This window comes from Rhinichthys klamathensis, unplaced genomic scaffold, assembly GCF_029890125.1.
Source record: "Rhinichthys klamathensis goyatoka isolate OS25496 unplaced genomic scaffold, OSU_Roscu_1.1 h1tg000378l_1, whole genome shotgun sequence".
NCBI classification, from domain to species: Eukaryota; Metazoa; Chordata; class Actinopteri; order Cypriniformes; family Leuciscidae; genus Rhinichthys; species Rhinichthys klamathensis.
In genome coordinates, this window is record NW_026606885.1 from 84,206 (window position 1) to 106,295 (window position 22,090).

Genomic DNA, 22,090 nt, shown 5'->3' on the forward strand with positions numbered 1-22,090 from the left:
TTAGTTTATTATACTCCCAGTGTCGTTATTACTGGAAAAATATATCTAAAAGCCAATAAAATGCCTGCTTTTATCTGTCCTTATCAGTTTTTATTTGCTCATCACAACCTGTAGATGTTCTAAAGCTTAAAAAACAAAACCACAAAAGGGGGGGGGAATATGACACCATCTCTAACAATTTATTACTCTGAATTCACAACATGATATACAAAAGTAAAGATTTCAAAAGCACAGAATACATTTTAACAGCCAAAATGGAAGAAAAGAACCTTCACAAAAGAAGTAATGCAAAGTTCCACCTGGAAACCAGAGAGATACACGTCTACAGCACAGGTAAACAGGTATGTGTTTGGATACAGATACAAGAGAATGGCACAAAGTTCACAGATCTGTCCAGAGGGGGAATTCAATTCAACAGCTAATATCATCGCCGGTTCACTCCAGTAAGGCACACAGACACGTGGGTTTGAGGGAGCTTGTCTAAAACTATTTAAGCCACTGGTCCACATGTCAATGCTCAGAGGTATTGACATGAATAAGACATTTGCATGACACAGTAAACAGTTACAATTCAATATCAAGGCATATGACACAACTCGTTAGTGCTAAATTAGTTAGTACCCAAGTACCTGCTTTATGGTTATTTTGGACTTCAGATCATGAAACAATTCTCCTTTGTGCGAAATCCTGACAGTTCATATCCATTAATTATGAAATTAAAGCGAAGGGGAAACTCCCACTCAACATACAGAGCCCCGTGATACAACTGGAATGTCGATGTACTTACGTCTTTATGTACTCGGACATCAGCAATAACTTATCGCACTATGATATATTTCTTCATGGATAAAACCACAATTTCACTAAGAGGACAAAATGACATCAAATTGTTGTTTGCTATTCCTAATCTTGTTTGGGCTTCTGTTTCAAATGTGCCCATGTGTAATGGCACTGTCCCTGACAGGCAGTACATCTTCTAATTACAAATAAAATTTACCACAACCATTTTAACCACATAATCTTTGGCCAAAATAAATATTTCTGGGGTATAATATAATACAACAGCATTACTGAAAAGACCACACACAAAATACACAAAACTCCACACATACAGAGAGAAGGGTGACTGTTGGCAGATATATATATATATAATAAAAAAATCAGCTGTTTCAGCATCAGGAAATTTGTGCTGGCCATAAAAGTATCTGCCCTGTTCCTGTAACCACTGAGACACTAAAAAAAGATGAAACGGATAATAGAAATAATAATATAAATGAAGTGTGAATGAAAGATCTTTGAGACCATACATAATACCATATATACTTCATGTAATAAGAAAGAAGCATGTTTAAAATAAGTGTTTCAAGTTTTGTGTAGTAGTGCTTTATACTTGTCCATAGCTTATCCCAGCTATGGCTTACAAAATAGAGGACGTGTGCATTTAGTCTAATGTTTTTTTCTCTGAAAAATGAACTGAAATTAACTCGCATCGGTCAAGTCGAACAAACAATATCCAAAGTACAGCTGATGAACAAAAAAAAAAACATGGCTGCCTGTACTCCTTGTTGGTTTATTGATTTAGGCCTCTGCTAACAGACCTTATAAAACTGTGCAGTACCATTATGTCTGACAGCAGAGCTACATGACTTCTGCAGGGGAGATTGTCATGATGTTGAGAATTTAAAAATCACAGCCTAAACTTTTGTGATAGCTTGACAGCCCTGCGCCTTCTAGTATCCTTTTCGTGTAGCTTCACCCAGTTGAAACACTCATGCATTTGACAATACTGAGGGAGACACGAAGGACGGGACACAGCAGAGGGGCAAAGCTATGGAACAGGGAAGGGACAATAACCAGGGTGGAGTCAACGTGAAAAGTTCTCCTGCTCCTCACTGAGCGAAGACCTCCTGATGTAGGTCAAGCAGGATGCGGGTGAAGTTGTTGATTGGTCCGATTGCGCTGAGTGTCATGGAAGCATCCTGCCCCCACAGCAAGTTGGGCCCAAACACCACAGCCAGGTTGGCATTGGTCATCTTATTGACTTCACTCTCAGCAGATACCTGCACATCAATAACAATAAAGATCAGAAACACTAACTAACACTTAAAGGAGAAAGTAGGAAAGAAATACTGAGCAATATCAATTAACAGGGATATTTATTGCTACATTGAGGTTACCTGTACAATTATCAGCTATTTTTGTAAGGAAAACGTATAATAAAAAAATTGTGTTGGAATTTTTTTAAATAAAAAATAAATAAAAAACCTATTTTTAAAGTGCCCCTATTATGCTATTTTAACGGTTTTAAAGGTTTGAAAGTTTCCTACTATAAGTTTACATGTAAGCAAGGTAATAAATTTTTTTTTAAAGTTGTGATTTTCTCATAATATACACTGCATCACCTCATTTCTCAGTGACTGAAAAGGTTCAATAAATGATTCAGACTCTCTAAAAACCCATCTTTTCCAAGAGCCTACTCTGCTCTGAATGGTCAGATTGCGGGTCAAAGTACACATTGTTCGCAGCAGTGACCATAGGCTGGCATTATGCAAATGAAGTTATTTATTTTGGGAGACAATAACTCCACTTTGATCTTTGTAGCTTTGCAGACCTCTTACATTCATAAACGCCTATATTACACACTACATGAAAGGTAATGTCTGAAAAAGCATAATAGGGGCACTTTAAATATATTAGGGATGCACGATATATCGACCACATATCGATACCGGTTTTTTGATGTTATCGTTATCGGTCCGATAAGAAAATTGGGCCGATATATCAAAGCCGATAGATAGATTATTTACTTCAGTTGAGAGATGCGCGCGGTTCGCCATGATGGTTCTGAATGATTGGAATCACTTCGAAAAGGAAGATACAGTTCAGTGCAACATGTGCAGCACAAATCTGTCACATGGGCTTCATAATATTATAATAAAAACACGCAAAAGAATGTTGTGAATTGTTGTTCGCCAGTGTTTCAGCGCGACGAGCGCGTCTATGGAGTTTAGCCTTCATGACAAGCACAGTCAAGTTCTCTTGAGCATTCGCAGCATTCTGCGCCATTGTAAGTTGTAATATGTTTATTTTGTGTATATATATATCTGATTAATCTAATATAGGATGCGTTTGGTTGAGTTAATGAACGATGCAGTAGCGCTTCATTGTACCGGTGATCATCTTTGCTGTGATAATTTTTTATCATTTTAGCGTTGCGCAGCTCAAACAGCAATGCACATTTATAACTACATTATAGAACTGTCATATACATGCCATTATAATGAGAACACTATTGTAATAAAACGTTGTGAATTCTCTGTTTAGTTGCCGTTTCAGCGCGTTGTTGTGAGAATAGCGCGTCCAGAACAGGGATTAGCCTACATTATGACCAGCACAAGTTCGATTATGCATTCACGTCATTTTGCGCAGATAAGTCGTAATATAAAGTTGATGTAATATAAATATCTGATTAATCTCACATATGATGCGTTTCGTTCGTGGATTTAAACAACCTGCTAGAAAAGTTCTTCAGTTTTTGCCGGTGCTCGTTCTCTTCAGCTTCAGCGCGCGCAGATTAAACAACAATGCAAAACATTAAAAGCTATGATTGGGACTGTCATACAATTATAATTGTATTCACTATTGTAATACATTTGTAAATTCTTTGGGTTTGCATTCTTCAGCAACCATTGAGTTGAACCTTCTAGCAATCTACCTTCTCTTCAGCTTCAGCACGTGCACAGCAATGTCATTTGAAACAGTAACTAAGCTATTAAAGATGTTTACTATCAATGTTATATTAAAAATGTTTAATTTTTTTCAAAAACATTGCGTTATAATTAATAACTAACATTATTTTGTTCTCGTATTATTTTCATCAACGATATGGTTAAAATATTTTTTTCTTATTGTCCGTGCGGAGGCGATTCCATTTTATTGATCCATGGCACATGCATTTTGTTTCTTTATATGCAGCCCAATGTTATCCAATGACTTGTTTGCATTATTTATGTATTTTATTTTTGTTAGGCAATAGCTTTTTTGATAACACTTTACAATAAGGTCTCATTTGTTAATGCATTAACTAACAGAGAGCAATAGCCTTTGTTATTGTTAGTTAATAAAATATGTGCGTTCATGTTAGTTCACAGTCCATTGACTAATGTTAACAGATACAACTTTCTTAAAAATGTTTTATAAAATTGTTGGGTCATGCTAACAAAATTAAACCTTATTATAAAGTACCATTTTTTTAATAAAGAAAGTTGTCCATATGAGTGTAAAATTAATTTTAAAAGATAAGGAATCTTACACTGGTTCAAACTAGGCTATACTGTATTGTATATCTTTGATTTATGTTAAAAGTGTTTGAGACAAGGCTTTTAATGGTGAGCCTTTTGTTTATGTATACAGGCTATCAAAGTATATAAAAAATTTAATTTAGATATATCGGCCAATATATTCGGTTATCGGCTTTCAAATGTAAAGAATTATCGGTTATCGGTATCGGCCAAAATGTTCATATCGGTGCATCCCTAAAATATATATATATATTTTTTAATAAATTTAAAACATTAAAAATAAGTTATATTTAAAATTCTAAAAGTTAAATAAAAAAAAAAGTTAAATAAAAAAATAAAAAAACTTCTAAGTAAAAAATCCTTATTGTCGAACATTGCCGATTATGAGTATTACCATTACCTGAGCAAGGAACTGTATGAGGAAGCGCAGTGATGCATAGTTCTCCTCAGGAAGTGACATCAGCATGTTCCGAATTCTTTCTGCCTGAGACTCCGTATCAACATCTGATAACACACAAGGAACTGTAAAAAGTTTGTATGCAAAAACATGTTTTAGCAAATCAGTTAACAAATGTCAGTATAGGAGGTGTACAGACATGTACGTGTGTGTGTGTGTTTTCTGGAAGCTGCCGGAATTTGGAGGTGGTGTGCCGTGAGTGGGTTGTGTGTTTGTGTTCTCACTGTGGAAGTTGACAATGTCATTGTAGAGCTGGTAGGTGAGCAGCGGCTCTGGCAGTTCTCTGAGGAACATCTTTAGAATCACAGCTGCCAAGTGGACATTGTCCAGCTGAGTGAAACTCACTTCCTCTCCTATAGACGCACACACAAGCAACATTCTGAGGACTGATGCCGATCGATCTTATGAACAGGAAATGTGTACAGAGCATCACATGACTTTACCAGAGTTATATTTCTGCTTAATATCCTTAACCAAAGAAACATTTGCAGAACGCCGAAATATTCCCTCTATCTGGAGACCTACAAATAAAGATGGAAAAGAAATTCACATTCTCAAATAAGCAAATAAATAAATACATTTACAATAATCTATAATCAATTTGGCATACCCTTCCTATGACTGTAAGCTCACTAAACAATTTCAACCCATGAAGGCAAAATATATATATGTAAAGTAGTAAAAGACCAACCATTCTCCTGCAGGTATCCAACAGTATCACGCATGACTAGTGGAATTCCCTCCGAATCTGCTGCCATGTGTCTCAATCTGATTTCAAACAACAAGAAAAAACTCTAAATGGCAATGGTAGGGTTAAGAGTACATTCAGTCCTAACTCAAGAATGAAGGTGCTTCATGTTTTTTGTCAGTAACAGTAGCTGTGTGAGATGCGAGAGGAAAAGTGTAAGGAAAACTCACGCAGACAGTGGGACGCCAAACTGCTGGAAAGGAAGAGGAGGACTAAGGGGGGGAGAGATCGGTCCAGGGACGACAGACGGCTTCAGAGACAGACGGATCTTATCATCGTACCTGCACAAATAAACTCTTGAATGAATTTCTTCTGGGCTAAAAAATGATCTGAGTACATGTATAACTGCATATTAAATGTCTTACTCTCTGACTCTGTTGGGAATCACCAGCTGATCACACTTCACAACCTCCTCCAGCTCACTCAAATAATTTACGTAATTTATCTTCTGGCCAAACTTAAAGCTGAAACATGAAGTACAGAATACAGGCTGTGAGACTCAGATTACAGTACACATCTGATCAAATACAGAATAACCATAGTGTGGCACTGACCTGATGATGGGTTTGAAGAGAATAAGGATGGTTCTGATAAACATGGTGGGATGGACGATGTACAGCGCCTTGATATTTTTCTTATACCTGCAACAGACACAGGGATAGTGAAGCTTGAGAGAACCAATTAGAACCAATTGCTCTTGTGTACTGTTGTTAAAGCACTCATGAACCTCTCACTAACAGAAGCATCACTCACTTCCTGTCAAACTCCCGATAGGCATCTCGAAGCCAGCTGAGAGAGGGCTTGTTCTCCCTGGTCAGACCATGATGGAAGTAAATGAGGGTATAATCACTCTCCACATACTTGTCAAGAGTCTGCTTCAAATACCTGCACACAAATATCAATCAATCAATTCACACCAAATATAAACTTCAAGTTAGACTGAAAATCTACACTTATGAGAAAATGTCAACTACTGAAATTTCAGGTTTCATTTACACACTTTAAGAGTCTGTGAAACTTGCTCTAAATGTTCTCTTCATAGATGCACATGCCATTATCCTCTCAGACAACTCCTGAAGTTCATAACAAGGAACTTAACAGATGTGAGACGCCCGTCTCGATTTCACTTCATTAAAAACTTAGAGCATTATGGTGCTTTGACCCATTGAACACATGATTGATTTATTACTCTGCATAAATGTCAACCACTCATGCTAACAATGAAGGAAGAAATACCTTGAGAATACGAAATGAACATAATTAAAATTTCATATACATTTTCCATTTTAAACGAACTTTAATCGTCTTTTTTTCTAGACTAATCCCTGCTGACTAAAACTGCTAAATGATGTGACATAGTCCCCTGGTTTCACAGGCAAGGCTAAAGCCTAGTCCCAGACTAAGATGCATGTTTGAGCTGTTTTAACTGAAAGAAACAGATCTTAAAATATGTCAGTGCCACTGTTTTTTCTCAAGATGCACACCAGTAAAAAAAATTAGGCATGTTTATAAAGCCTACTTAAATGTCCTAATTGAACTAAGGTCTAATCTAAGTCCGGTCTATGAAACCAGGTCAGTGTGTTTTACACTTATTTTTTTATTCATAAAAAATGACTAATTTTAGTCTACTGAAATTAGTTTCATATTAATTAAGTACATGAATGTGGTTAGCAAAACTGAGCATTTTATCTGAATATTATTTTAAATGTCACAGCAAATTACTTTGTCACACCACAGGATAACAAAAAATTAACATTATTTATTATAAAAATATATTATTTAAAGCTGCAGTCCGCAGCTTTTCCTCTTTGTCGCCATCTCTGTTCGAAATCTGCAATTGCAGTTATTTGCAGAATTATCAACTTTACGTGAGTTGTACTACGACACCCTCGACACGGCACAGCGCGGATGAACACAATGTTTGAGGAGACTGTGAGGCTGTCAGTCACCGCGCCGGTGTGGATACTGGCATTCAGAATCACAGATTATTCTTTTTGGAAGTATGACCAACATAAGAATTTTCACCGGACAATGTCCTCTGAACAAGTAAGTAACATCCACTTTTGTTCTGGTTCAGACATTGCAGTAAATCGCGCTGATTAAATCTAAAAATCTTATCATATCACGCAAAACCGTGCAAATTATACTTTGTTCTCAAATTGTTCATGTTAACAACGTCTTTTACATTTTACAACGGGTGAATCTGTTGTCACTGGTGATTGTCGATTGAACCTTTCTGGATCCGCCATCAAATTGATAAGTTTAATTATATCAAGTGCTGTGAGAAAAGGCTATAAATCTCCACCTCCAACATCCTCACTCGCAATATAGCCTACTAGCCGAGACTCCTTCTTTATGTGTGCAGATGTGACGTAATCACACAAAGACATGCTCGAATCTCCCGCGGAAATCCACCAGTACCACTGGAGTTAAAAACATTATTACAAGCTTACCGTTTTGAATCGAGCTAAGGCAAGCAGATAGTTTTGAACACTGGCTGGTTATGTATTTTCTCAAATATGTATTTTGGATAATTTTTAAACCCCAAAAAAGCTACGGACTGCAGCTTTAAAAATCTACATATATTTTTAACACAAAAACAAAAAATTCAGGATGTAAGAATATAATCAATATATTTAATTACCATATCAATTAAAACGTAACCTCGGTTCTCTCTAGAGAGGGAACGAGTACTGCGTAATAGCTTTACGCTAGGGGAAAAAAAAATGTTCACGAGATATTGAAGCCAAAAATTATCCTTAATTTTTTATTAATGTAAAACGCTTTGCAGCAGCAAGCAGACATAGGCGAAACAGCTCGCACGCCTATTGGTTGCTCTTGCGGCAAATGCAGCAGCCTATCGAGAGAGACTCTGCGTGACGTAATGACCAATGGGGGCAATTCGCGCCCATATCGTCACGTCCCGCCAGAAAGGGCGTGGTCTCACCCTATAAATATGCTCGTTAGGCTGGTACAAGCTGGTTTTTATCGCTGAAGCGAACCAGAGCGTATTCCAAGCACGGCAAGATACGCAGTACTCGTTCCCTATCTAGAGAGAACCGAGGTTACGTTAGTAACCGAGTACGTTCTCTTACGAGAGTATCTCTCGTACTGCGTAATAGCTTTACGCTAGGGGAACACAATGCAACACGCCGTGCGTACAGGGATCCAACACCAAAGTCCCAAGGGCCGAAGCCCAGGGCTCATGTAATGCATAATCACCATAAACTCACATAGAGTGGGGGAAGAGAGGCTGGAAGCGTCATTCCCTATAAAAAAGCACCCAGCGGGGCTATCATATGACAATAAAACGCGCAGCCAGGGTGAAAGCTTTCAGCCTGATCTGGGTGGCCATACGTGTGTCAACACTCATGGGGCTGCAGTAAACTCAGCATCTGGGCCGCACAGCGGGGCAGATAGCACTGAATTTTAGACCGCCAAAAGCTTAGCTTGTAAGGCGGGTACCTCCAGGTTATAGTATTTTATAAATGTAGACGGCGAGGCCCAGCCCGCGGCCGTACAGATATCTTGCAGGGAAACCCCGCTCGACCAAGCCCACGAAGAGGCCACGCCTCTCGTGGAGTGCGCTCTGACACCCAAGGGGCACTGCAGGCCCTTTGCAGAGTAAGCGAGCGCAATGGCATCCACTATCCATCTGGATAGGCTCTGTTTTGAGGCGGCGAGTCCCTTGGAACGCCCGCCAAACAAAACGAAAAGCTGCTCCGTCTGTCTGAAAACAGACGAGCGTGACACATAAGCTCTCAATGCCCTGACGGGGCAAAGGAGACTCGCGTCCTCCTCCTCACTGAGAACCGGAAGGGCGGACAGGGAAATTACCTGGGCCCTAAACGGTGTATTGAGGGATTTCGGGACATACCCGTGCTTAGGTTTGAGAATGACCTTCGAGTAATAAGGCCCAAACTCCATACACGACGTGCTTACTGAAAGCGCCTGCAAGTCCCCTATGCGCTTCACTGAAGCGAGAGCCATGAGAAACACTGTTTTGAACGACAGGTGTTTCATGTCCACCAGCTGGATTGGCTCGAACGGGGCGCCTTTCATGGCCTCCAGGACCGTGGAAAGGTCCCACGTCGGGACTGAAGGGGGCCTGGGAGGGTTCAGCCTCCGAGCTCCCCTAAGGAAACACACGACTAAGTGGTTTTTCCCCAGCGACTGGCCAGACACCGGTTTTGCAAACGTTGCTATGGCCGCCACATATACTTTGAGCGTGGATGGGGTCCTGCCCTTATCCAGTAGCTCTTGAAGGAAGGAAAGCACTTCCGAAACCCCGCATTCCACAGGTGAAAAGCTCTGGGCTTGACACCATGCAGAGAAAACAGACCATTTCGAGGAGTAGAGCCGCCTGGTAGACGGAGCTCTAGCCTGCGCGATCGTGTTTAACACTCCTTCTGGGAGGCTAGCGGGTACCCGTTGATGGCCCAAGCGTGCAGGGACCACAACTCCGGGCGAGGGTGCCAAATCGAGCCCTCCGCCTGAGAGAGGAGGTCTCTCCTCAATGGTACAGGCCATGGGGCAGTGCTGGTCAGCTGCATCAGGGCAGGGAACCACGTCTGGTTTGTCGAGAGCGGAGCTACGAGCAGCACTGGGCATCCGTTCTCCCTGATTCGTTCCAACACCTGAGGCAGGAGCGAGACAGGAGGAAAAGCATATAGGGGGCAGCGGGGCCAAACATGAGCCAGCGCGTCCTTGCTTTTCGAGAAAAACTCCGGGCAATGAGCGTTTTCGTGGGACGCGAATAGGTCCACCTGTGCTCTGCCGAACGTTTTCCACAGCAGCTGGACCGTCTGCGGGTGCAGCGACCATTCCCCTGCTGGAACATTGTTCCTGGACAGTCTGTCTGGTCCCACATTCAGGTGACCAGGCACGTGCGCTGCTCTCAGGGAGAGCAGGCTGTGCTGAGCCCAGACCAGGAGGTGTTCCGTCAGCCTGTGAAGGTTTCGTGACCTGACGCCGCCCTGGCGATTTATGTATGCCACCACAAACATGTTGTCCGACCGGACCAAGACGTGGTGGCCTGTTACCTGGGGACAAAAACGGCGTAGCGCTTTGTCGACTGCTATCATCTCCAAGCGGTTTATGTGAAGGAGCTTTTCCCGTTCTGACCACAGGCCAGCTAGCGGTCTGCCCTCGAGCAGCGCTCCCCACCCCGAGGTGGAGGCGTCCGTAGACACCACCTTCACACTCGAAGCGGTCCCCAGACTCACACCTGACTGATACCAGTCGGATATTTTCCAAGGTTCCAGAGCTGAAACACACTGTAGGTTGACCCTGAGGCGAAACAGACCCGCTGTCCATGCCCTGGGTGGAACCCGCGCTTTCAGCCACATCTGCAGTGGGCGCATGCGAAGCAAGCCCCACTGGAGTACAGAGGCCGCTGAGGCCATCAGCCCCAGCATTTTCTGAAACCTTTTGAGCGGAACTATCGAGCCGTGGCGGAAGGATTTTGCGACGCGCTGAATATTTAGTCCGCGCTCTGTTGACAGGCGTGCCGTCATGGATAGCGAGTCTAACACTGTTCCCAGAAAGGAAATTTTCTGACTGGGAGACAGTGAGCTCTTCGCCCAATTGACTGTGAGGCCCAGCTCCTCGAGGTGCTCGAGTAATGCGGCCCTGTGTTCTATGAGCTCCGATCGTGATCGAGCTAGAATCAGCCAATCGTCCAAGTAGTTCAGGACTCGCATGCCCTGAAGTCTCAGGGGTGCGAGCGCCGCGTCCATGCACTTCGTGAATGTACGAGGTGCTAGGGACAGGCCGAACGGCAGGACTGTGTATTGATATGCCTGGCCCTCGAAAGCGAATCTCAAGAATCGCCTGTGATGGGACGCTATTTGTATTTAGAAATAGGCGTCTTTCAGATCTATTGACATAAACCAGTCCCCGTGGCGCACTTGCGCGAGGATTTTCCTGGTCGTAAGCATTCTGAACTGGCGCTTCACAAGCGCTCTGTTCAGCTGTCGCAGATCTAAAATGGGTCTGAGACCTCCATCTTTTTTCGGTACCAGAAAATATCTGCTGTGTAGGCCCCCTTTGCTCTGAGCTTGAGATAAAGGTTCTATAGCACCTTTGCTCAGTAGTTTCGCTATTTCGGCTCGAAGTAGATGAGATACTTCGTTTTCCACCGTCGTCTCGACGCGCGCCGTATAACGGCGGGGACGTCGAGCGAACTGTAGCGAATAGCCTCTTTTTATAGTGTTCAGCACCCATTCTGATACCCCAGGAAGCTGTGCCCACACTTTCGCGTGAATAGCTAGGGGTAGAATGATATCTGGGCTCTGGCCGAGACATAGTGACGGCAAGAGAGCTCCGGCGTGCTGTAACGCAGACACTGTGTTTACAGTGTGTGAGGCGGGGGGCGCGCCGATCGCGGCGGGCAGCCTGGCCGCGCTCAAAACCCTTATAGCAGTTTGCTGAGGGAGAGAGAGCGGGGCGAGCCCCGTGGGGCTTAACATGTCTGTGAGTGAATGTGGGCGCAGGACAGCGGGCACATTTACTGCACTGAAAAACACCGTCGGCCTGAGCTGACTGAATGCGTGTTGGTTTCGTTTTCACAGAACCCGTGGGACATGTGGTGTGTAGTGTTTGTGGGCACTGAGACGTAGGCACATTCACTACATTTAGTGCACATTATAGTGCGCATTTAGAGGCGATTTTGTTTGTGCGAGCCCTGCATTTTTGCGGGCTGTGTTTGTGTGTAGAAATGAGCCCTGGGTTGTAGGCATTTTCAATACACTCATAACACCATCGGCTGTGGCCGGAATACCAGAAAATACACCATTTATGTGATTTATCTGGGTCGCCGTGGGAACAGCATTTGTGTGCAGGCAAGCGGGCATGGTACTGGCTTGCTTACTGCAAAATACACTGGAACAGTCACATTTTCTGGAACTGAACGAGCGAAAATTTCAGTGGAAGTCTGGCCACGGCGAGACTGAAACACCGTCGATTTCCTAGGAGGCTAGGAAGACTTGTGTTGGTTTCGTTTTACAAAAACCGTGGTAGTGTTTGTGGGCACTGGGTTGTGGGCACATTCACTACATTTAATGCACAATTGACATGCGTCGATTTCATTTGTGCGAGCCCTGTACCGTGGCGGGCTGTGTTTGTGTGTAGAAATGAACACTGGGCTGTGAGCATTTTATTACACTTATAACACCATCGGCTGTGGCCGGAAAACCAGAAATACAATGATTACATGATTTTTCTGGGCCGCCGTGGAAACGGCCTTTATGTGCAGGCAAGCGGGCCGTGGTACCAGCTTGTTTACTGCAAAATACACTGGAACAGTCGCATTTTCTGGAACTGAACGAGCGAAAAGTTTCGGTGGAAGTCTGGCCGCGGCGAGACTAAATTTTTATCTGCTGCGAGAGCCGGGATCGAACACGGGTCTCTCGCGTGAAAGCTTCGGGTTCCGCCACTGGGCCACAGGGAGAACTACACTAGCGCAAGCAGATAAGAGAGCGTCATCACAGTTTTGTGTGTGTCGGCGTTTGTATGCAGGTGTGCGTGTTATACAACAGGCTCATTGCTGCAATAATGACATTTTCAGCCGCTCAAACTAGGAGCTGAGAAATGTTTAAGAAATGGAGATTAGTCCGGCCTCGGCGGGGACTAAAACACACTCTTTTCTCATTTGCCGGTGACGCACGCCCATGGGGGGCGGGGTAGATTTCTTATAACGTAAAGAAAGCTAGCCGCGGTTTTAGGGCTCGCGGCCTTGATGCTGGCCCGTTTCCTTGACGACTCGCGGACAGAAGGCGGAGGTCCACAGAGCTCGCCTGTTGCGCGGGCGCCTCCCAATCGAGGCCGATGCTTTCCACGGCCTGAGAGAGCAGACGCATCAGCTCAGTCTCAATGCCGGTTCTCTTACCAGTGGTTTGGCAGGAAACGCTAGCGGAGGGGAGGTCCACGGAGCTCGCCCAATCCTCGCTATCGGATGCCAGAAGAGAACACGCCTCGGTGGGTTCGTCGAACTCGTGGACGGACGCGGCGGCAGGCGGCGGCCGTTGTCCGTCAGTGAGCGACTCGAGCGAAGCCGGCGAAGCTGGCGGGCGAACCGGCGAGCTTTGGCGGGCTGGAGAGAGCTCGGGAGCGCGCTGGGCGCGGCGCTTCTTGCGGCGCGGCACCACGGCGGGCTGTGGTGAAGGCTCGGAGAATGATGCCAGGTGAGTCCTCAGAGTCACCATAGGCAAAAACTCGCAATGAGGGCATCCGCCGTCAGCGAGCGCGAGAGCCGCGTGATCCTCACCCAGGCAGGAAACACAGATGACGTGACGGTCTCCGTCGCTGAGCGGGGCGCGGCACGAGCCACAGGATGGCATCTTTAAAAAGACGCAGCTCTTTTGTGAAGAGAAGTGTGAGTCGCGTCAAGTAAGCGAGCAAACACTCTCAGCAGAGTAAAGATACACAGAGTATAAAAGGATATAGAACGCCGGAAAGCGCAGCAGGTACGGCAGTTGAAGGCGGCGAGGCCAGCGACTCCAGAGCTCGTCCCGCTGAAAGGCTTGCTTCGACGGCGCGGCTTCTCACTCCGGATCCAGCGATGCGTGCGTCGCTGAAGAGATAAAAATCAGCTTGTACCAGCCTAACGAGCATATTTATAGGGTGAGACCACGCCCTTTCTGGCGGGACGTGACGATATGGGCGCGAATTGCCCCCATTGGTCATTACGTCACGCAGAGTCTCTCTCGATAGGCTGCTGCATTTGCCGCAAGAGCAACCAATAGGCGCGCGAGCTGTTTCGCCTATGTCTGCTTGCTGCTGCAAAGCGTTTTACATTAATAAAAAATTAAGGATAATTTTTGGCTTCAATATCTCGTGGAAAAGAGTTTTTCCCCTAGCGTAAAGCTATTACGCAGTACGAGAGATACTCTCGTAAGAGAACCTAAATATATTAGGATCAACCAAATAAACTACACAAGAAAACAGAAAACATCAGTTGACAACTCAAAAGTGCTGCTTATATCTTCTCTTTTTTTTCTTCTCTCCTTGAATCATAATGTTTTCCCTGAACTTTTTTGTTCTCTGCACTTGACCTTAATCTTATAGTGTCTTGTGCTTATCTACGTATGATTGCTTGGACAAATAATAACCATGTCATTTCAACCACCCATAATTAGGAAAAAGGTAATGCATAGGTGATGCACATATTAAGCCCAGCTTGATGAAGCACATAAATCAAGTAAGAGCAGTGACGCCTACATGAGAAGTTTATGATGATCCAGCTGATGTTGGGGGGGCATGCGACAAGCGTTAAAAACGATGACTTTCCGACCAAAGTTATCATCACCTATAAAGAAAGAGAAAGATCAAGAACTTTAGAACTAGAATAAATGCTAGCTGGTGATGCTTATGCATTTAATAACGTCTCACCTGCCACCTCCACAATCTGATGTCTGGCTATATCATAGAAGGGGTCGTCCCAGGACAGATGTGACTTGTCACCAAGACTTTTAATGTCTGAAGCTGCAGGAAAGAATATAATGAATGGCACATTTCAAACAAATTTAAAGTAAATAAATGTAAGAGTCTAAAAAAAATTATTTTACAGACTCTTGACGGGATCCTAAAACATCACTTGAATGTAAATGTCTCTTGGATTAAAAGTAAGGCATGGCACTATTTTGTAAGGCTTACAATATTACAGTCAGAGATGATACATGGAAACAGGGCTTGACATTAACACCCGCCAATATAAATATTTTAATTGTAGTTCTTGTCTTATCAAAAGGCATCTGAAATAATTAAGGCGGGGTGGTATAATGCCCCTTTTCACAAGATGTCCCCAGAGTGTGTATGTGAAGTTTTAGCTCAAAATACCCCACAAATCATTTTTGATAGCATGTTAAAGTTGTCACTTTTTGAGGGTGAGCAAAAACGCGTCGTTTTGTGTGTCCCTTTAAATGCAAATGAGCTGCTGCTCCCGGCACAGAGGGCGGAGCTTCAACAGCTTATTCTTAGCAGCTTGCAGACATGCACTAAAATGTCAGAAACTGTTCTGCCTTTTATGTTCAAACCGATTTTGTGTAAAAATTGTATGTAAAAATGTCGTGTAGTCCCTACCAGCCGTTTGTTGTAGTCCTTAAAAAGCGATTTCTGTAAAAGAAAATATCTTCCTTTGTTTTGAACTTTGAGCGTTGTAACTTTGCAGATGTTGTTTATGCTCAAACAGCAACATTACACACTAACTAAAGTTAGAAAAGTGAAATCATAATCAACCACCCCTTTAAATAATTGCAGTATGACACTACACTACAACTCCCATGAGCACTACCTGCTCACAGTGTTTGCTCATTGGTCAATTCGTGAAGCCTATTGCCTTTTGCCCAAGCGCCAGTGACTGATGTCACAAGACAATGTAACCAAGAAGTCCCTGTGGAGAAGTGAACCTGTTGAGCTATGTGGCGGCACATACATAAAAAGGCTCAACAAAACCCAGAGAGTTGACAACACACAAAAGAATTCCTGATGAAAAGGAAGAGGAAACAAAAAGAAGAAAAGACAGTTCAACCAAAAGTGGGAATAATGTAGAGAAAGGCTGGTATATGATACAGCAAAGAAAATCATATACTGCTGCGATTGTAGGACGTACGGCAGTGAAAAGGTGAAGGAGTCTCTTTTGTGGTTGGGACGACCAATTTTAAAGTCGAGACTACAAAAGACCATGAAATGTCCGTTGGTCAATTTGTTGCATGTGTCGTAAGCGTTTGTGTGCTGTATGACTAATGCTACATGACTACTTGAGTTCTCTGCTGGCTCTTAAATAGGCAGTGACAATTATGTCATCTGGAAGACATCAGCTTCATTTGCTTCTAAATATAGCAAGCATATGATTGGAATTCATGATAAAAATGGTAGTTCTTTGCAATTACTTCCTTTTGCTCACACAGCTTTATTTTACAAAACAGTGTGATTATTCTGCAAAAAGAAACTACATTTAAACATTATTATTATCCTGTATGACACACACATGCACAATTTCCACTCCTGTGCACTCACCGGATTTGCTCAGGCTAAAAGGGTCATCTGGTGGCCACTGTTTGTCCTGTACCAGTTTGAGCTGGTCCAGGGCAGCACTAGGAGAGTCGTCTCCTCCCAGATCATCTTGAAGGTCCACCAGCAGGTCAGAGGACATGATGGTCCTCTAAGACAACACAATTCACACACAACAGTTAGACATAGAACATCACAAAACAATACCACACAGATCTGCAAACGCTCAGTTCCCTTCACATTAGGTTCCTGTCCGTCCGACTCCAGCATAAGCCTGTGCAAATGCAGCGTTTCACACGCACACACTTGCTTGAACAGTAACTGGCTGACTCACATGGGTGACCACAATGACAAATGATGAACAGGTCTTTTGAGTTTGTTTCATAACAGTCTTGCGATCTATGTATCTGTCCCGTGAGGATTGTTTAACGGAAGCACCTTTCATAATAAGGCACGGTAATGACATAACATTAGAAACGGGCTAATATTAATTTAGTTTTCTGGCTTAGATACTGATTCATACATTTAGGTAACACTTTATTTTACAGTGTCATTGTTATGTTACATGTACTAACTAAATTCTGCAAAATTATATGCAACTAACCCTAAACCAAACCCTAATCCTATCACTTTAGTAGGTAAGTACATGTACTTGATTAATATTGCTCAGGACTTAAATGTATAATTACACTGTAACAAGGACATTTACAATAATGCTTCCAAGCACAAAATTACAGATTTCTTCTTATTATTATTATTATTTAAAGCATAGTCAGTTTAGCTTCATACAACAGCTTTGTGAAAGGGAAACCAGCACAAATAAATAATATTTATATTATTCAGAATAGGTTTTTATTCATAAATGACACAGCTAATGGACTAGGAAGCAGCTGTGGAATTAAAATAAAACAAATAAGCTTTTGCGCTGTCTTGCACAACTAATAGTTGCAAAACTATTTAATTTCTGTGATCTAGAAACAAATCCTTTTTTAATAATGCATTAGTTAATTAACCTGATTTGCTAATTTAACAGAATAGAATGCAATGCAACAATTTACCGGTTCTTTTGAATGCAGTGTTATTGCAATAAATAACACTGCATTCAAAAGAACCGGTAAATTGTTGCATGGCATTCTATTCTGTTAAATTAGCAAATCAGGTATTAACTTAAGCATTATTAAAAAAGGATTGGTTTCTGGATCACATAATCTCTAGGAGTGTACTGTAAATCGGACAGTTCATCATGATACGATATGATACTGACTCTCATAGCCAGCGATACAATATTTGACGATACCTCAAAAAATTCTGCAACATGATTCGATTAAATTCAGGGGGATATCGATCGATATATCGATATTATGATATTATGTGCCTATTTTACACAACCAGTTTTATTTTTATTAATTCACAAATGCAACCAAAATAAGTAACATGAACATATATCTGAAAAACAATATAGCACATCCTGTACCCCAATTTGGACATCTGTTAAATATAGATTTATAATATTAAAGTTACAAAAGTTATTTAGTCAACAGCAGTGAGAGATTTTCTCTTTGGTGTTTAATGAATAACACAGAGAGCAGAAGGAATTAGGCTGCTGCTACTAGTATATATAGATTTTTTACACGTTGCAACGATACATCGGAATCGGATCGTTAGTCATTTGATCAATGTATCGATGTATTGTTACACCCGTAATAATCCCTAGCTTCCATGTGCACTCCATCATATGGTAAGAAAACTACCATCATCAACACCATTTTCTGAGCTCTTCATAAACAGTGCATTTATTTGAAATCTTACCAATAGATTTCATTGAGAAAATCATGTAGTGGAAAAATGCAGTGAACAGCCTCACTAGCCTTTGCAAGTCTTTCAGATCTTTGCATTAACCAACAGGCATTCAAACATTAAAGCACATAAAAGAACATTACTCCCCCGTCCCCTATATGCAATGTAAATAATCCACACCATCAAGTGTTTTAATTTGTCACAATCAGCAGGGTCAAGCTTTGAGAAACTAAACTATTAGCTATTTATTACATTATAATTATATTTTGTTCTTATTATTTTAGTATGAAAATATTGTGGCATTGTGAATGTGCTATATTTTTTATATCTGTATGTGTGTAGCTGTAAGGCTAATGCAAGCGTCAGTAGGGCTCAGACATTGATCAGCTGTGACAGTCCCTCGCTTTGGTGCCGCGCGGCAATGTGGCCGGCCAACCGTAAACTGACAAGAAATTTCAGTTTTACCCTATGCTCCTATTTATAGCCTTAACCCTAGCAGAGCCAGCTTCACGTTTACTAACATCTGTGACAGTCTTCATTCTACTCTGACACCCACGTCCATATCTCTAAATAATGGGATATCATAACATTCTTTAGGTGACGTAACCCGGGTCAATCTGTCGCTCTGATCAAAGAACATAGCTTATCTCAGTTATGTGTATGACTAGTATGATTCTGTTGTAAATACTAACAGCAATCTTGCTATAGTCATAGAAATCATATAGAGAAGCTCGCATCATTCTTAAGTAGCTACTAGTTGTTGCTGAACTATCTCTGATGTCAGTTTTTGATCATTTATCCTTTGGTTCTAACCAGACAGCACCCTTCCAAAATCAGTCCAGTTCCACTCTACAATGGTTCTCTAATTCATTACCCAAGATCATCAGCAAAAACAATGCTCCTCATTCACAGTTGTGCTCCAGAGAGGCTTGAATGCTGCAGCCAGAGAAGTCAACCAGCACTTCAGACAGAAACAAAGACCCTAAAGAGAGCTTAAAAACAAAAGACCTAAATTAACCCCAACACCTCCAAAATAAACTATACGCTTTCTCAAAGACTGTAGCCTTACAACACCACCACAATAAAAAAAAGCCAAAAATCAATATTTAGTGCTTTTCTCATGTACCAATGACCTTATAAACAAACAAGGTACAACCAAGATTTCACTATTGTTTATAATCTCATCAATACTGCAGGAAAAAAAACAATGTGATTTGTGCTCATAGCTTGCTTTCTTCTTCCCATACATATGGTAGTTTAACTGTGGCAGGTCAGCAATCCTGAGTGTCAGGCGACGCTCATCATATTCCCAACTCCATTCTGCTGCAGCAATCACAAATGCAATAACGTTATTTTTTGTGTCGAGTCTAGTGGAGCCGTTTAGCATGGTTCAGATGTGCTCAGCACATCTACCACAGAATAATCTGCAGAGCGAAGCACAAGAGAGCAAAGCAGAGTGTGTGGTGAGATTCTGCTCATCTCTCTGCAGTGTGGTCATCCACACATGAATCCACAGTAGAAAACGCAACAAATTAATTCTGCATGCCTCAAGTGATCACATAAGCAAATGGGTAGATTTTAGGTTAAAACTGTGAATGTAGTGAAGGATTTATTCTACATGGCCCTGCAGTGAAACAAATGCAAGTCTCTTAATTAATATGAGGCCATAAAAGCTGCATAATAATAATAAAGAACAAATGGCTGTTTAAAATAGTTTTAGATGTAATAGAACATGTTACACTGTAGGACACGTAAACATCCCATTTACAGATCCACTAAAGGCGTAAAAAAAAAGACACTGAATGAGAGCGTTTTGTTGAGCTGCGTTTATCGTTAACTGTAAACAAACAAACAAGGTACAGCCGAGATTTCACTATTATTTAAATATCACATGAACAATACTATGGGACTTATGGGAAACTATCGACATTGGGATCGGAGCTCATAGCTTGATTTCTGCCCATGCCCATACACATGGTAGTTTATTTGTAACAGGTCAGTTATCCTGAGTGTCTTCTGCCAGACAACATTGCCAGCGGTTCTTCGAACTTTTAAAGTGTTTGGGTTCAGTGTCAAACGTTTACTCTCTTTTTCATCGTCTGGTGTAGTCAACACGTCTAGACTCCTGCTCTGGACAGATAAGGTCGGATTCCCCAGCGTTTCTAAGGAAACGCAACATCTGGACACGTAACCGTGTTTACCCAGCAAGAACAGAGTCAACGTGAGACTTAAATAATACGCAACAGATTTCCTCTCAAGTGATGGCGTCAAAGCAAAAATGCTGCACATATTGGTTCGTTCGTTGTGATCAGTCGACAATCTGCTAAGCTAACTAACGTTAGCTGCAAACCTGTTTCATCTTGACTTAACACAGGACGGAAATTCTAACAAGTGTTGCCCTACCGTACGGCTAAAGGCTTCTGCGGATCAGAGGAAACGATGAGCAAACCCCTGCAGGTTTTATTAAGTCAAATAAGAAGAAATGAATTTACCTAATTTTCAGCGCTCCCTACTGAAGTCTTCACAACTCTGTCAATCTTGCGAATTTCATTCGGGACTTCCGGTTTGCGATCGTTGTAATTCAGTGTAAACGGCCCGGATGCAGCAGGAGAAGAACGGATGGCCACGCCTCCTATAATATGTTGTTATTATAACCATCGGTTGAACAACAGCCACTTATAAGGAAATGATCTAGAGCTGGATTAAAGTATGATATAATGTCTTTGTGTGTTCTGAACAGCCCAAGAGCTATTTGAAATGTCAGAAGTTTCCTCCATGTCAACACCCCTTCATTGATTCAGGGACCACTGAATCTCTGGGCAACACCATCATTTTGAGCAAAGCAACGATTATATTAAGCTAGATAAAATGGGGCAATAACTAAAATAATAAATAAGAATCAGGCTTGTTAAAGTATTACAGACCCCCAAACCAGAAATTTAATAATAATAATAAAATACAAGCTGTTTCTTGCGATTACCCTGAAACTGCTTTACATTTTATTTAGTATTGCTTGACATTTAGGTTTGAAATACAGGAATTTAGTAATGAGAACATTCAGTGATCACTTAAGTGAAAATGCACAGCCTCACAAATTATCTTGGAAGATGAAAAACAATTTTATTAAATTAATCTTAATAATAATTGTCTCTGCATTCCTTATACGTAAATGCAAATTTACTAATACACTGCCTGGTCAAAAAAAAAAGTTGCTGTTTGGATTTAAATAGGCAAATATTTAGGAGTCTATGAATGGATCATTATTGCAGTGATTATAATGTTTCTAGCATGTCACCTGTTTATATGTTTGGCAACAGTTCTTCTAACCCTAATTGATGGAGTGTGTAGCTTTTCATTTCTTAAACAAGCATGTAGAAAGACACATCATGGCCATATTCCAGGATGACAAAGCCAAGATTCATTAGGCTGAAATTGTGAAAGAATGGTTTGGAGGGAGCTTGAAGTCCAGACCTTGAATTCATTGAAAGTCTTTGGGATGTGCTGAAGTAGACTTTACGGAGCTCGACTCTTGCATTGTCAATACAAGATCTTGACCAAAAATCGATGTACTTCTTGATGGAAACAAATGTTCTGATGTTATTTCCATCAAGAGGTGCATCAAATTTTGGTTGTTGCCAAACATATAACATGCTAGAAACATAATAATCACAGCAATAATGATCCAGTTATAGACCCTTAAGTATTTGCCTATTTAAATCCAAACAGCGAACTTTTTTGACCAGGCAGTATAGTAACATTAATGTTTTTTTAATTGCT

General features: G+C 41.7%; 1 protein-coding gene across 1 annotated transcript; it reads right to left on the bottom strand.

Annotated features, from left to right (window-relative positions):
* Positions 1-158: 158 nt before the first annotated feature.
* arhgap1 (Rho GTPase activating protein 1) lies at positions 159-20,918 on the bottom strand. Its single transcript, XM_056233815.1, has 13 exons — positions 20,806-20,918; positions 16,523-16,667; positions 14,897-14,989; positions 14,726-14,813; positions 6,260-6,391; positions 6,061-6,147; positions 5,872-5,970; positions 5,677-5,787; positions 5,450-5,526; positions 5,202-5,279; positions 4,983-5,111; positions 4,702-4,805; positions 159-2,060 (listed from the first exon to the last, which is right to left on the bottom strand). Exons 2-13 carry the CDS (start codon positions 16,656-16,658, stop codon positions 1,890-1,892), a joined length of 1,305 nt encoding a protein of 434 aa, XP_056089790.1. The 5' UTR covers positions 16,659-16,667; positions 20,806-20,918; the 3' UTR covers positions 159-1,889.
* Positions 20,919-22,090: the final 1,172 nt, after the last annotated feature.

Excerpts from the sequence above, each read along its gene's own strand:
- arhgap1 (XM_056233815.1), bottom strand. The coding sequence starts at position 16,658 with ATGTCCTCTGACCTGCTGGTGGACCTTCAAGATGATCTGGGAGGAGAC. Across the intron at positions 14,814-14,896 it reads TCAGATTGTGGAGGTGGCAG|GTGATGATAACTTTGGTCGG; the intron begins GTGAGACGTTAT and ends CTTTCTTTATAG. Across the intron at positions 2,061-4,701 it reads TCATACAGTTCCTTGCTCAG|GTATCTGCTGAGAGTGAAGT; the intron begins GTAATGGTAATA and ends ATTGATGTGCAG.